General features: G+C 61.2%; 1 protein-coding gene across 2 annotated transcripts; it reads right to left on the reverse strand.

Moving 5' to 3' along the window:
• Positions 1–1,100: 1,100 nt before the first annotated feature.
• On the reverse strand, positions 1,101–13,244 carry TFCP2 (transcription factor CP2). Of its 2 annotated transcripts, none has more exons than XM_082785741.1 (15): positions 12,975–13,244; positions 10,629–10,780; positions 9,918–9,994; positions 9,586–9,691; positions 9,325–9,431; positions 8,574–8,726; positions 6,979–7,089; positions 6,204–6,292; positions 5,580–5,628; positions 4,982–5,075; positions 4,285–4,375; positions 3,646–3,752; positions 2,399–2,541; positions 1,977–2,028; positions 1,101–1,859 (listed from the first exon to the last, which is right to left on the reverse strand). In XM_082785741.1, exons 1-15 carry the CDS (start codon positions 13,094–13,096, stop codon positions 1,822–1,824), a joined length of 1,491 nt encoding a protein of 496 aa, XP_082641867.1. In that variant the 5' UTR covers positions 13,097–13,244; the 3' UTR covers positions 1,101–1,821. The 2 variants fall into 2 exon arrangements, with proteins under 2 accessions (XP_082641867.1, XP_082641866.1); XM_082785740.1 differs by having other exon boundaries at positions 5,550–5,628.
• Positions 13,245–14,035: the final 791 nt, after the last annotated feature.

Genomic DNA, 14,035 nt, shown 5'->3' on the forward strand with positions numbered 1-14,035 from the left:
TAATTAAAAACCCTCTTCCTTAACCCCAGTCCAAGCACTTCGTCCCTCCTTGGTTCCCACTGGGGGCTTCCATCGTCTCCTGCAGCCGCCCTGCACGACCCCCCAAAAACCCCACTGCAATTAATTTTAATTAATTAAAAGAAGCCGCACGCAGCCAGAAGCATCCATACAAAAAGTTTACCGAGCCCGCATCGCTGCCGTACACATCCGTTACACTTGGCGCATAGCAACAGAGAAAAAATAAAACAACAAAAAAGAACAGGGTTAAAATAGCCCAGGATGAACTAAACCACAGAAAAAAGAGGTGTTTTTACCCCAATCCCCTGGGCTCCTTCTGCCCCTGCAGTGGGGGAGGTTTTGGGGGCTCCGGGGGTTTGCAGAGCTGAGGCCCCAGGTCCTGCCCTGGGTGCTTGGGGTGCCGGGGCCCCTCGCTTCTCGCCCCCCCAGCCCCGGGGTTTGGTTCCCATTTCCGAGGAGAAGACGGCTCCCGGGAGCCAGGCGAGCAGGTTGGGAACAGACTCGGTTATGGCTTATGAACACAGAAGCTTACAGACTTCAGCAGCAGGGAGGTGCCGGGATTGTCGTGCACACCGCTGCCTCCCTTCTCCCCCCAGCCTGTTCCAGGATCCGCCTTGTTCTGGGTGCTGCTGAAGCCCGATTTAAAGCAAGAGGTCTGCTTTGTGCTGTATTTTTCCCTCCAAGATACTTTTTTTTGGCCAAAACCACGCTCTGGTGTTGCAGTCCCACAGGGTTAGGAGGCAGGCAGGTGTCACCCAGGGCATCTCGCAGATGGGGAACAGGATCCATCATCGCAGCACACAGCAGACCCTTCACTCCAGAGGCGCAGCTGCTGTCCTGGGAAGCTCCACACAGGCACTTTCGTCTCCATCAGATCCCCTGAACTCATTTAACTCCTCCTCTGTGCATGCAGGACTCCACCAACACTGGGTCAGCCGCAGAGGCCGGGCAGGGGAAGCGCAGGGGCAGAAAACAGGGCAGCACACAGAGATCACCCCAATGTTCAATAAAAGGTATTCAAGTCTTTCTCCCTTTCCCTTGAAACCCCTAAGACATGCAGAAAGGAATCCCACAGACCGAGCTCGTTAGTGATTTCTTTATCCAGCTTTGCTTCACTCCACGTTTTGCTCCAGCTTTACACGTCCACGTGCATTAAATCTGTAGAGAAAGTTCGTGACAGCCTCACACCTGCGAGGGAAGGATGGCACCACGGCCACACATTTCCAGGGTGGGTGGAGAGGAGAAAAAAGAAGCCACCACCTCTGTCTAACAGATGCGTTGTAATATGAAATGAAAGCTTAACAAAATCTTTAAGGAAATCCCTCCCAGCCCTAGCCTACCGCTCTGCCAGCACAGCACACAGCGTGTGTGAGACCTGCTCAGCTCAGCACGTGCCGGAGGGCCAGCTGGGTGTGCTGGACCACTTCAATTCATGTTTTCCTGCCTGTCTGTGAGCGCCACAGGAGCTGGTGCCTCTCAGAAAAGCAGAGCACGCTTGCCAGAGAAAAGCCCTCACAATCTTAGGTCCTGATGACAAATTTCTACCGAGAGCTCCAGGAGAGTGCAGCCTGGTGACCTCAGGCTCGCAGCTCCAGCGAGCAAGCAGCACGTTTCCATCACCGGCAGCTCGCAGGCTGTAAGAGCAAGGCGCTCCCCTGCCAGAAAGGCAGCCCAGAAACCAACAGCTCGGGGGCTGAGAGGGTGCCCAGGAGCATCCAGATCTCTGCTCGTGTCCTTGTGCTGGAAGTGAGGGGTCTTCATGCGTGACAGAAGGATCACAGATGTCTCTTATCCCGTCCTCTTCTATTTTAAGATGATGTGGTAGCTATCATTGGTTTCAGCTGCGAAAGAAGGAAAAAGCTCATGAGACACTCGTAAGAGCAAAGGGATCCACTGGATTCTGTGAATCCGACACTAGAACTCCCCCGGAAGCACACAAAGCCCGGGCACTTACACACCTTTCATGGTGTCCAGAACAAAACAGGATTCGTCTTGGAAGTTCTGAATCATCTGAAAGAAGCCATGAAAAGCAGCTGAGTCTGAGGCTGTATTTAAACACGGCGAGTTTCACAGAAAGGGCTGGAAGCTGCTTGCTCAGGAGCTCAGTGCTCTGGGAGGCAGGAGATGCACCAGCCATAAATATTTATTCCTTCATCCAGCTCTCCAGAGCTGAAGATCCGAACCAACAAGCCAAGTGAACCAAAGTCCTCCCACAGCAGCTCCCCACCCTGCTCTCACAACAAAGCCAGAGCACAGCCGAGCACGCAGGAGGGGCAGAGGCAGCGGAGCAGGGCCCTTCCCAAAGACCTGCTCGGGCAGCATCAGCCACAAACCAGCTGAGGCAAGAGGTAGGGAATAAGGAGCACCGTGAGGCTGCTACCTCGTCGCTGATCAGCACGTGTATCCCCGTCGGACCCTGCTTGTAGATCTGGCTGATCTGCTGCGAGGAGATGCTGAACAGCTGGGCCAGCTTCTCCGTCAGCTCCACCGCCGTCAGCTCCTCCAGGTAAATGGCGTGGTACACTGCGAGGAGAGGGCAGGGAGCAGCCTCAGCGTCTGCACCCCGCCTGCAGAGACCAGCAGCTCACCCGGGGTGCTGGCGTGCAGAGCAGCACCGCGAGCAGCAACACCCCAGCCCCCTGGAAGGGCCGTGCACCTTCTCAGCAGTGGGCTACCTGCTCCATCAGCTTTCCGAGCCCAAGCTGCTAAATCGTCACGCGACTGCAGCTGCTCTCTGGTGGCTGCTTTGGCTGCGGGGCTGCAGCGTGCCCCCTGCTATATAAAACCTGGCCACCGTCAATGCTCGATCTGCATTCACGCAGTCCTCACCCCTAAAAGCTTCTCTTTTGATTGCCACCAGCTGAGCAGCACTTTGCACCACTCCTGGTAGGGTTTGTAGCAGGGTAGAAAAGCCACCCCTGAGCCCCCTCGGTCTCCCACTCCTGCAGCGGGTCCTGGGGGGATGTGAGAGGACCCAGACAGGAGCAGGGAGAGGAGAGGCCCCGCCGCTGGCTTTTGTGCTTGCTGCTCCAATCCCAGAGGTGGATAAACCGGCGCCTGGCTGCTCCGCGAATGTAGGTCACTCATTGTTGTCTGGGCAAGGCTGGGTTCTCGCAGGAGCTATCATTTGCCGGCTCAGAGCAGGCAGCATGCCAACAGTCGCAGTCTGCAGCCACCCGTTTGGTCAGCAAGGGAAAAAAAAACTCAGCTGGGTAGGACTGGGGCAAGTAAGAGAAGTGCTCCCTGCAATCCTGGGCCACCCCGATCAACACAGAGCGTGCACAGCGCCCTGGGTCACACACAGCCTGCATCAGCTTGCAAGGGAACTCTCTGCCTCCTTGCAGGGAGATGAGAAAGCAGCCAAAACGAGGCACGGGAGCTGACAGCCAAAGCCACAAACCCTCTTCGAGCTGCTACGCAGACTCAGCGTGTTCTGGTAAGGTATCGACAGCCCCGGCTGTTTGTCTGGGGATGCTCGAGGGGAGCTCAAAACCCCAGGGACAGCAGCCTGGGGAGCAGCCCTGGGGAACAGCCCCACTGCTGCTGCGTTTCTGCCTGCCGAGCCCTGCTGCTGCTTCCTCCTCCTCGCCACCACCCAGGCGTGTGTGCCCGCCACAGAGCCCTTACCAAAGAAGGTGCTGGTGACGGTGTCCCCGTCCTCGTGCTTCTGCTGGAGGTCCCTGAGCTGCTGGGACTCCTGGCACACGTAGATGGTCAGCCGGGGCCGCACCATCCTACGGACAGAGCAGCGAGTGAGCGCAGCGCCCGCAGGATTGCCCCAGGCACTCAGCCAGCAGCCTTCTCTCCCCACTGTCCTCAGAAACAACCGAGCAGATTAAGGAATTCACCTCGAAGCAACGTGGAAGGGGCACTGCGGGTTCCAAAAAGGGTCCCAGAGACAGGTATAAGGCAGTGTTCCCTTTACAGGAAGGTTTACTCCACTCAACAACCATCAGAGGCAGAGGAAAGGAGCACGGCACAGGCAGCGCCTCCGGGGCTGGGGCTGGACCCCCTCCAACTGACCAAACCTCTCCCCCTCTCCCTCCGAGGGGAAAATCATTTCCAATGCTCCTCGCCCACACGGATTTTCACCCCCCAAATTGTCCCTGGAGCAGTGACCCTGCTGGCCAAGCTGGCCAATTACACTGAGAGGGGTTCACAAAGGTCAGCAAAACTCTGCCCTCTGTCATAGCAAGTCCCAAGCAAATGGGCTAAATCCCAACACGCTTCCCTGCCACGCACGATCAGCTTTTAGAGCAAACCCACCGTCCTTTCAAGGCATTGAAGAGCCTGATGCCATCCGCAGGGCCACAGATCTGGATAACGTCTTCTCTGGTCAGCTTCAGTAAATCTGCACCTGCAGTTTGACAGCAAGAGGAGAGTCACAAAAGCAGCCCAGAGCTCCTGGGGTGGGGGCCCTGGACCTCAGGGTTGTGCCAGCTCCCCCTGCAGAGCTCACCCTACCCCAAAGCCTTCAGCCCTCTGCTGACAACCTCCCCCCGCTTCCCCCAGAAGGACATTTGCACGTTTTTGCAGGCTGGTTTTGCAAGAATGTGCTTTGGTATGACCCCACGACCGGCATTATCAGCCTTTTCCCTCTCACAGCCTGCTACCCAGTGCCTCGGTGACCCTGGATAGTGGAGACCGCATCGCCAGGGAATGAGAGGAAGATAAATACGAGCAGTCCTTTACACACAGCGCCCCAGATCAGCATTTCCCAGCTTGTTTTAAGACCACAAGCTGTGAGCTTTTGGAAGAGAAGCCTCCACCATCCCCACGGCGTTGTCAGTTGAGAGCGAGGTGAGAAACGAAGCCGACAGCTTTCAGGTAGCCAAGCTTTATTGCGTTACAAAGACAGGAGATTTTCAAACAGCCGAATTTGCACGGGGGCAGGAAGGTGGCCTGGGGAGCAGGAGGAAGCAGAGAGACTCGGCACGGACACGGAGGGGCCGCTGGAACCTACCTGAGAAGTTTCGGAAAAGCCGAGAAAAGGTGGAGAAGCGATTCCGGTGCAGCCACTGCTGGGCCTCCTGCGGGGTGCTCGTGGGCAAGAGGTTCTGCAAGGCAGGAAAAGAAGGGTCACAGCCTCAGAGGTGGCACGGACGTTTCCACCGAGGAACAAGCACAGGCCAGCTGGTTCAGTGTCTGTAACTGCACATCGAGAGCAGACTGGGCTGGGCTCACCGTGCAGTTACAATAAGGGCTGCAGCCTGGATGGGGTTTGGTTTAAAAGGCTTCAGAGGGACAGAGGGGGAGGAAAGAAGCAACAGGGAGAGCATCAGCAAAGATAAACAGATCAGCAAAGATCGCAGCGAGCTCCGAGCAGCCTGCTCCCAGCTCTGCTGTGCCGTACTGGACATTTATCACTATCACCTTTTCTTTACAAATAGGAATAAAAATGAAGTTGTAACTCCCCAAAGACGTTAAACTACAGCAGTCTAATCCCCGGCAAACTGCAGCACAGCCACCCACGAGCCCACCACCACTCGATCACAGCAAAGCCCCTTTTGCAGCCCGTGTCCCATCCTTACCACAAGCACAAGCTCTGAAGTGTGACTTACATCTGCGATCGGAGGGGGCGGCTCGGGCTGGTGGTTTGGGGAGCCGTTTCTAGATGGGGGAAAGAGCCAGACAGAGCACAACACGTGGTTAGCACTGCCCTTCCCCTCCTGGCACGGGATGCCCGCAGGCAACAACACCGCCCTGCAAAGCACAGCGCCCGGTTGGTGTCGGTGCCGCTCCGACCCCGCGGAAGCACGGGGGCACCGCTGCCTGCAGGCAGCCCCACAGCGGCAGCAGCACCACCACTGCTGCAGCAAAACACTCTGCAAGCACAAGCGGCTCAGCTGGGACACTTCACAAGCTCAAATGGCTCGGGTTCGGAGCAGTAACGCAATGGGGGAAGGCAAAATGAAGCAGGCTGGAAGCCGAACGCAGGGAGCTGCCGATGGAGCGCGCGCACGCTTCTGGTGCAAGAGCCGAGCTCTCTGGGAGCAAGGGAAGGGCACAGCACTCAGCTCCGAGGGCTTTCGTTCCTTTTTTCCACCCTGACACTGCCTCTGTGCGGGCTGCTTCCGCCTCCTTGAGCCCTGGCACCGGGAGTTTCTTCCTTTTGCTGCCAGCTGGGGTGCATCGACCTCTCCGGCGAGCCCGGAGCGGGCAGGCGGCCTCCCCTCCACACTCACCCTTCTCCGATGGAAAAGCTGCTGTGGGAGCTGTTGAAGCCAGGGGACGGCGCGTTATTGACGTACGTTATCTCTGGCCAGGGAGAGCACTGGAAAGGAAAAGCCAGAAGGGTCACAGGTGGCTTTGGACAAGGCCACGCGGCCGCTCCGCTCAGCGCAGGTTTACGGCCGTTTGCTGGCTGGCGACGAAAGAGAATTAAAGAACAAAGTCGGGGATTAAAAGGAGCCCCGCTCCTAAAGGAGCCTCAGACCAAGCAGTCCTTAATCTCAAAAAGCCCAAAGCCCCCAAATTCAAGTGCAGGGAGATCAGACTCTAAGCAATCCGAGTCTCTGGGCTGACAGGAGCAGCACCGCCAGCCCCAGCACCTCCACGGAGCTCCAATCGCCCAGGGTGGGACGAGGGCTCCCTCCCCAGGGCACTGAGGAGTGCAGGGTTTGAGACCGACACCTCCCAAGCAAAGGGAGGGAACGGGGGAGGTTTTGAGGGAGGTTTTCTGCTCACTCGTGACCTGTGTGGCTGATTGCCAGCCGGGCAAAACAGAGCTTGCAGGCAGATAACACCTCGTATTATCTGGGGAAAAACCACTTATTTCGAGGCACAAGAGCCCTTTTTCAGGCCTGCTAAAAATTACCTCCTGTGCCTCCAATGTTTATCTTGCAGCCACAAACAACTGAGGCAAACACCTCAGAGCAGAGCAGCCAGCCCCTCGTGGCCAGGGCAGTTCAGGCTTTGCTCAAACAACGTCCCCCCCCCCCGCAGGAGGACGCGCCCCACCTCGGTGAGGATGGTGGTCTCGTAGGAGGGCTGGTACTTCTCCTTCTCGTGGGGCGTTCGCTTCTCCATCTTCTCCCGGTCGGTCTTCTGCTTCCGATCAGCTCCCTTGGGCTGGGGAGGAGATATCGGAGTGAGGAGGGGGCTCGGCCTCCTGCTCTCCCTCCTGTTGTTTTATGGAGGGGGAAGGCAGAGGGCTGGGGCCACCTCCCCAGGGCATTAACGGGGTGACAGCAGCGCTTCTGGAGCAGACCTCGCCTGTTAACGCGATGGCCCCAACACCCTGAGCTGCCCACAGCTCCAGAAAGGGCCCAGAACACCTGAACAAGGAGGCAAAACGTTTTTTGGAAGAAACTTCTCCCAGCCTGAGACAAAGCCCAGGCTGGCACTAAGGGGACCGAGGCCACTGCCACGTAGCAGATACGCTCCCGATTTGAGGGCAGAAAGGGAAGAACGGGGCAGGAGCCCCAAGAGCATCACCTAACAGAGGGCACCCTGCAGGGACGGGCCCACAGGCACCACCCCGAGCCCCAACAACCACAGCCCCGGGGGTCGGGGCAATACCAGGAGCCTCTGCCAAGGGCTCGGGCAGGTGAACACCGCAGAGGTCGAGGTCCCTGCGCTCCAGCAGCCCGGCACGGGGCAGCGTTGGGAAGTGGCCGGTGGGACGGGTACAGCAGCGTTCCAGAGGGACCGTTTCAAACCCAGAACGGCAACGGGCAGCGGCTAAAATTTATCATTTTGCTCCCAGCACAGCCACAGGCGCCGCTGAGACCACCCTCAGCCTCTCAGCTCCCAGCTCCGCAGCCACCCTCGCAGGGCTACTTCCATCCAGACACGAGCCAGAGCTCCAACAAGCCCTAGCAAATCACCCTCCCCGCCTTCGAAATTTTATAACGCAAGCAGAGCAGGAGAGAGAGAAGGGGAAAGAAGCCAAGTCACCAGCAGCAGGGCACGCTGCCCGACATCCTACAGCAACCTCACGATAAAACTGCCGAGTGCTGCAGGCTCCCAGCTAGGCAGCCGACCTGCAGAGAGCCAAGCACCCTTGGGGGGGGACCAGGGCAGAGTGGAGCACGGCCAAAGAGGCTGCGTGGCGTCGGGGGGAGGGCAGGGACAGGGCAGGCTCCTCCAGACAATGTCAGCGACCCAGACAGCGTGGGCACGGCTGCCCTGAGGCACGATGCCTGGGCGGTGCTGCAGTCACCTCGCTGGCACGTGCTGCCACGGCCAGATGTGGGTTTGGGTGCCCCGCAGAGGATTCGGAAGGCCTGGAGGGGCTGCACGCACACAGACCGGCAGCAGCCACAATGGGAACCGGTAATAATGGGGTGAGGAGGTCAGAGGGACTTCAAAACTCCCGCAGGACCTCCCAGGAGGGTAAGACTCGAGGCTGAATGTGGGAACTTTGGGAGAGAAGCACCACAACCCGTTTACTCCCCGCTGTGTCGTTCTTGGCTTCCTGATTTTGGAGCCACAACTGCGCCCAGGCTCCACCAGGCCAGGAAAGGAGGAGCCACCAGAAGGACCGAGGGTTTTCACCGCCTGCAAGCTCGGCCACGTCCTGCTGGGGCAGGACCACAGCAGGGCAGAGGTACCTTGAAGACCTTGATCTGGCAGCTGGCCGAGTGCAGGTGCTCCGTGTACTCCCCGTTCTCGTTCTCCTTGAAGGTGTCGATCTGCACCCGAAAGGGCACCCCCTTCTCCCCGCCGTGCTTCCGCATGGTGAACTCCGTGCTGATGCAGTGAACCTGGGGGAAGGCAAGGCGCCCTGCTGTCAGCGCCGCGTGAAGGGCCCGAGGCAGAGCTCGCAGAGCACCGGGGGCGTTCAGGAGTTAAGGGGCCGCAGCAGCAGAGGTGGAGCCGCATTCTGCCAGCTCTTCCAGCGAGTTTTGCAAGCTCCTGGCTGTCAGGAGCAGCCCCCGGCTCGGCGGGGCAGAGAGCTCGGCTGCACCAGCCTCTGCGCGCCGCAGCCTGTTCGTTCTGGGCAGCGGGGCTGGGATATTGCCAGGAGGTGTCCCAGGCAGCCGGGGAGATTTGCAAAAGCATCGAAGCAGGATGGAGAGCACATCACCCGCACCAGCAGGGCCTAAACCACCACACGAATGGAACAACTCGCAGGTGGCCAGCCGAGCTTGCCCGCTGCCAACCCACGACCTTCTGCCCTCTTGCACTGCTTGTGGCAGAGGCGAGGCGTGTTTCAGTTTGCACCCTCTGCCACTGCAGCATCTGGCTGCTATTTCAGAGCTCTGAGTCAAAAACCATCTCTGTTTTTCCCCCCTGGGATAATTTTCTTTTTTTTTTTTCCTAAACCCCTGCAAGTGGCAGTTCCCCCGTCCCTTCCCTCACCTGGATAAACACCGAGGTCCTCTTGGAAGGATCCCACAAGAACTCCACCGTGTTGAGCTGCGTTGGATTCGCCCTGGGATCAATGATGCCCACAGACATGGGGATATCTGCGGGAGCACAGGCAGAGAGCCAGGTTTTGTTAGGAGGAGAAGCAGAGGGGTCACGGGGAATCCGGGACCGACTGCACATCTCCGCCTGCAGAACGCGGCAGAGCTCTGGGGGCTCGGAGGCAGACCCCGAGGTGCTGCCCCGGGCACTCACCGATGTCCAGGATCCTGTCCCCGGGTCTGTTCCACCGCCAGCCCTCCAGCTGCTGGTGCTCCGTGTACTGCAGGCGCCGGTCGTGAAACACCACCCGGAAAATGCTCTGGAGGGGACAAACCGTCAGCCCTGCGGCTCTCCCAGCAAACCCCCCGTCCTCAAGGCATTTCCCAGCACAAGAAAAGGAGCAGAGAGGGAACTGGAGGGACCTGAAGCCTCACGAAGAAGCCAGGGCAACAAAACAAAGCCCAGCAGGACCCCTCCAGGACAAGACCTCGCGTGCTGCTCCCGACAGCCCCAGCCGGTCCCGAGCACCGAGGCTCTCCGCTTACCTTCACCAGTTTCCCATTGATCTCTGGCAGCTCCCCAATTTTCCTGTTGTCCAGCATCCGGATTTCATACGACTGCCCTGAGGGAAGGAAGACGAAGGCTCCTTGTTGTTCACCATGTTGTGAGCCTTTGCTGCCCCCCTCCCTCGCGTTTTGACACCTTCTGCTGCCGCACCACGCCACCCCAGCTCCTTGCCACGTTTCAGCGCGGGGTCCCAGGAGCACGAGCCGTCTCACCGCCCCACACCCTCTCCAGCAACAGGCAATCCTCTCCCTTTCTGCTGGAGGATGTCCTGGCAAACCCTCACCAACCATGCACAGCCCCAGCACGGGGCAGAAATCCACCACTCAGCCTCATCTGGTCACAGTCACCAGCCCTGACCTCCTGATCCTACCCAGAACCTGCAGCTGAAAACCGCGAGGTGTGCCCACTGCAGGGCAGCCCAGCACACTGCTGCCCAGCTCTGGCAGCACGGGGCAGCTCGGAGAGCTTGGCTGCACGCGGTTCTCCAGCTGCACTTCACACCGGGCAGATTTCTCTCATCTGAAACCCCACGGGCCACTCGTGCCGCCACCGCAAGCCGAGGGCAGCAGCAAGGTGAAGGAGCCGGTGGTTTTAAACAGCAGCAGCGTGGGGTTTGGGGAAACAGCCAGAGGCAGAGCTTTAGGGTTAAATCGTGGCGGGTTTAAACCAAGCCCCCGGGGTTCCCCCACCTTGGTTGAGGTAGGTGAGCGTTTCGTCGTGGAGCTTCACCGCAGGGGACGTGGCCGCGCACAGCACGTACTGGAAGGGCAGAATTTTGTTCTCGTTCTCCGGAGGCAAACTCGATTCTTCCTGTTTGAAGATGGGCAGGGCAAGGACGTCACTGAAAAGAGAGGTGACGGACATTCATTTCGGCCCTGGCTCCAGGGACAGGCGTCAAGTTCCTCCTGCGAGGAAGAGCTTTGAGCTTCTTAATTAAACCAAAACCAAGGAACACCACCACCACCAGCTGTGACAGCCCTGCAGGGCTGCACAGGAGCATTAAAGCAGACCAAGGAGATCTGGGGAGAGGCCCTGAGGCCTTGACACCTGCTCTTGCTGCAGCTTTTTCAAGCTGTCCCCCTACCACACCTTTCTTGCTTCAAAGCTACGCCAGAAGCGAGCCCAGCTCCTCGGGCAGAGCACGGAAGGCAGGAGGCCTCCAGCACCACGCTGAGGAACTCCTGTCCTCCCCCCCGACCTCCCTGCAAGGCGATGGCTTTGGGGGCACAGGAACGGGAGCCACACGGGGAGAGGCGGCGTGGGGCAGAGCCCCCCGAGCCCGTTTTTGGGGTGGCACCGAAGCGCCGAGCTCTGCCACCGGGTGAAGCCCTGCTCCTTCTCCGGGAGAGGCTTCTGGACAGCTCCCTGCACCACAGCATCAGCTCCCTGCCAACCCCACGTGCTTTTGGGGAAAGCCTCCGCTTCCACGCTTCCCTCACGGTGTGGGAGAGGAGCTCCTGCAACAGAAGGAGCAGAGGAGCCGCAGCCAAGCCCTGCAGCTGGAAGCGCCCGCTCGGCGCCCCGTTATCGCCCCCAAAACGCCGCTTCTCCCCCCAAATCCCCAGGCTCCTGCACACGCCGGCAGCACCGGGCAGCCACCTACCAGCGCTCGGCCCCGAGGGAGCAGCGTGCCTCCTCCATGGGGAGAGCCCCGGCCGGGCCCCGAAACTGGGGGGCCTGTTGAAAACGTTCCCCCCTCCCCGTCCCGCAGCGCGGCGCCGCGAGAGACGGGAGGAAAATGCCAGAGGTCAGGCCACAAAGGTCAGCACGCTCACCTCCGGGGGTACGCGCTCGATTTACGGGCAGCTGAGGTCAACAAAAGTCTCGGGGAAAGAAAAAAAAAAAAAAAAAAAAAAAAAAAGAGTCGGGTTTCAGGCGGCTTCGCGCTGCTCCCGAGCGGAGGAACCGATCCCAAACGGCCGCCGTGATGGAGAGGGGACGGGTGCGCTCCCCTCAGCTCCTGCCTGTCTGCAATTTGGCCAGCAAGCTGCCTGGGGGGCCTCGATTAAACAAAACCAAACGATTTTGGGGTCCAGGAGGGGTCCGGGACCACTCGGGGAGGGCGCTGCCTCTCCCCATCTCTGGAAGGGAGAGGGGAGCTGCTGCTCTGCTGCCCCTGGCCGAGCCAGCAGTTCCTTTTCCCCACCACCTTTCCTCTCTCCTGGCTCCCCCTCTCCCAGTGCCTTGTTTTTAATCCCAACATTTCCAGCTGCATCACTCCCAAAAAACTCAAGCCTTGCGTCAGCTCGTCCCAGAAAACCTCTTGCGGGGGGCACGGCCCAAGGTTTACGTGAATTCTTCCTGGCTGCACCTCTGGGCTGCAGGGGAAACCGGAGCAGCTTCCCGCAGCTTCACCTCCGCGCCAGCTCCCCCCAAAATCCTACCTGGCCCCAAACCTGAGGTCCCTGCAGCTCCCAGCATCGCTGAGCACGAACGGAGCCGGGGGCAGCCAGGCAGAGCTGCCAAGTGGGCACGAAGCCACCTCCGGAGCCCGTGCCACGTGCTGGAGCAGTTCGGTCTGGATACCGGGGGTCCTGCTGCTGCTCGCTGCCCCGGCACCAGGACCCCCGGGGGTCCCGGTGCTCTCCTCGGCTCCCGGCTCTGCTCAGAGCCAGGGCAGAGCTGGTCCCCTCGGAGGGGATTATCGGTGGCAAAATAAAGCTCCCGGGGCGGTTATGGCAGGAACACAAAGCCAGGGAACGGGGCTGCTCAACCCCCACCTGGCAGCACCACGGCCCCCCAAAACACCTCCACCGACCGCCCCCTGCCCTACCCCGAGCTCAGCCCTTCCAGTCCCAAACCCTGGGCACCCAACCGTGGCTCCCGGGGGTCCCGGTGCGGCTGCAGCCCCCCCCCACACACGCCCCCACCACCCCCACGGGCTGGCACAGCACCAGGGCGCGTGGATCCCCCCCAAACCAGGCACAAAATGGCACAAAACCACCCTGGGGGGTGGCGGGCGCTGCCTTGGGGTGTGCCAGGAGCCTGGGGGGGCACGGGGGCGACCCCCCCCCCCAAGCCCCCAGCCCTCCTACCTCATGCTGTAGGCCCCGGCGCCCAGCTCCTGGCCGATGCCCGAGAGGCTGGCATCGAAGTCCTGCACCAGGCCGGACTCGATCACCTCGTCCGCCAGCGGCAGCTTCAGCGCCCAGGCCATGATCCTGACCCCCCCCCCCCAAATGGGGGGCAGGCCCCGGGGTCGGGTGTGGACCCCCCCCCGGGTAAGGGGGCGAGCTGTGGGGGGGCTGCCCCGCTTCCTCGCCCCTCTTAGGGTAAGGGGCAGGCGGCAGGGGCCGGCCGGGGGCTCTCCGCTCCCTCCTCAGGGGCTCCGAGCCCCCCCCCGGGCCGCTTTGGGGCGCCCCCAGACCCAATTCAGGGTCTCAGCGCCCCCCCCCCACCTATCTGTAACCCCCCCTAACCCCGCAGCCCCCTCCCCTTGGGCTCCCCCAGCCCCGGGCCCCTCGGACCCCCCCCACTGGCCTCGACCCCCCTCGGGACCCCCCTGGGACCCCTCTGGGACCCCCCTGGTCCCCCCCGTCCCGCAGCCCCCTCCCCAGGAGCTGCACCCCCAGCCTCGCCGAGCCCCCCCCGAGGGGCTGCAACCTCCGGGCCCCCCCCCCAAGCCCCCACAGGCTCCTCCCTCCGCGGGGCTGCTCCCCCCCAACCCCGGGACCCCCCCGGCCCCGCTGCGGCCCCGCCGAGGGCCCCGGGCCGCGGCCCCCTCAAAATGGAGGCGGCGGCGCCGCGGACCCCCCGCTCCAGTCCCCAGCGGGGAGCCGGCCCCGCCCCCTTGGCCGCCGTCAGCCAATAGGAGCCCCGCGCGGCCCGGTGACGCGCAGAGGGTGCCGCCGGCGGTGGGTTGCGATTGGTCGTTGCGGGGAGGGGGGCGGGGCGAGAGCGGCGCGGCGCGGGGCGCTCGGGGTCCCCCCGGCGGGGAGCGGCGCCGCTGGGGCCGCGGGTTCGAGGCCCGGGCCCGGCTCATTCGTGCGCTGAGTTGCGCAGCCTCAGCCCGGGGGGGGGAACCCGATGGAAACGGCCCCGCTCCGGCCTCGGGGCTGCTCCGAGCCCCCTCCACCAAAAACCAGGCCCCGGTGGC

Source organism: Aythya marila (assembly GCF_965140915.1).
Source record: "Aythya marila genome assembly, contig: HAP1_HAP1_SCAFFOLD_193, whole genome shotgun sequence".
NCBI classification, from domain to species: domain Eukaryota; kingdom Metazoa; phylum Chordata; class Aves; order Anseriformes; family Anatidae; genus Aythya; species Aythya marila.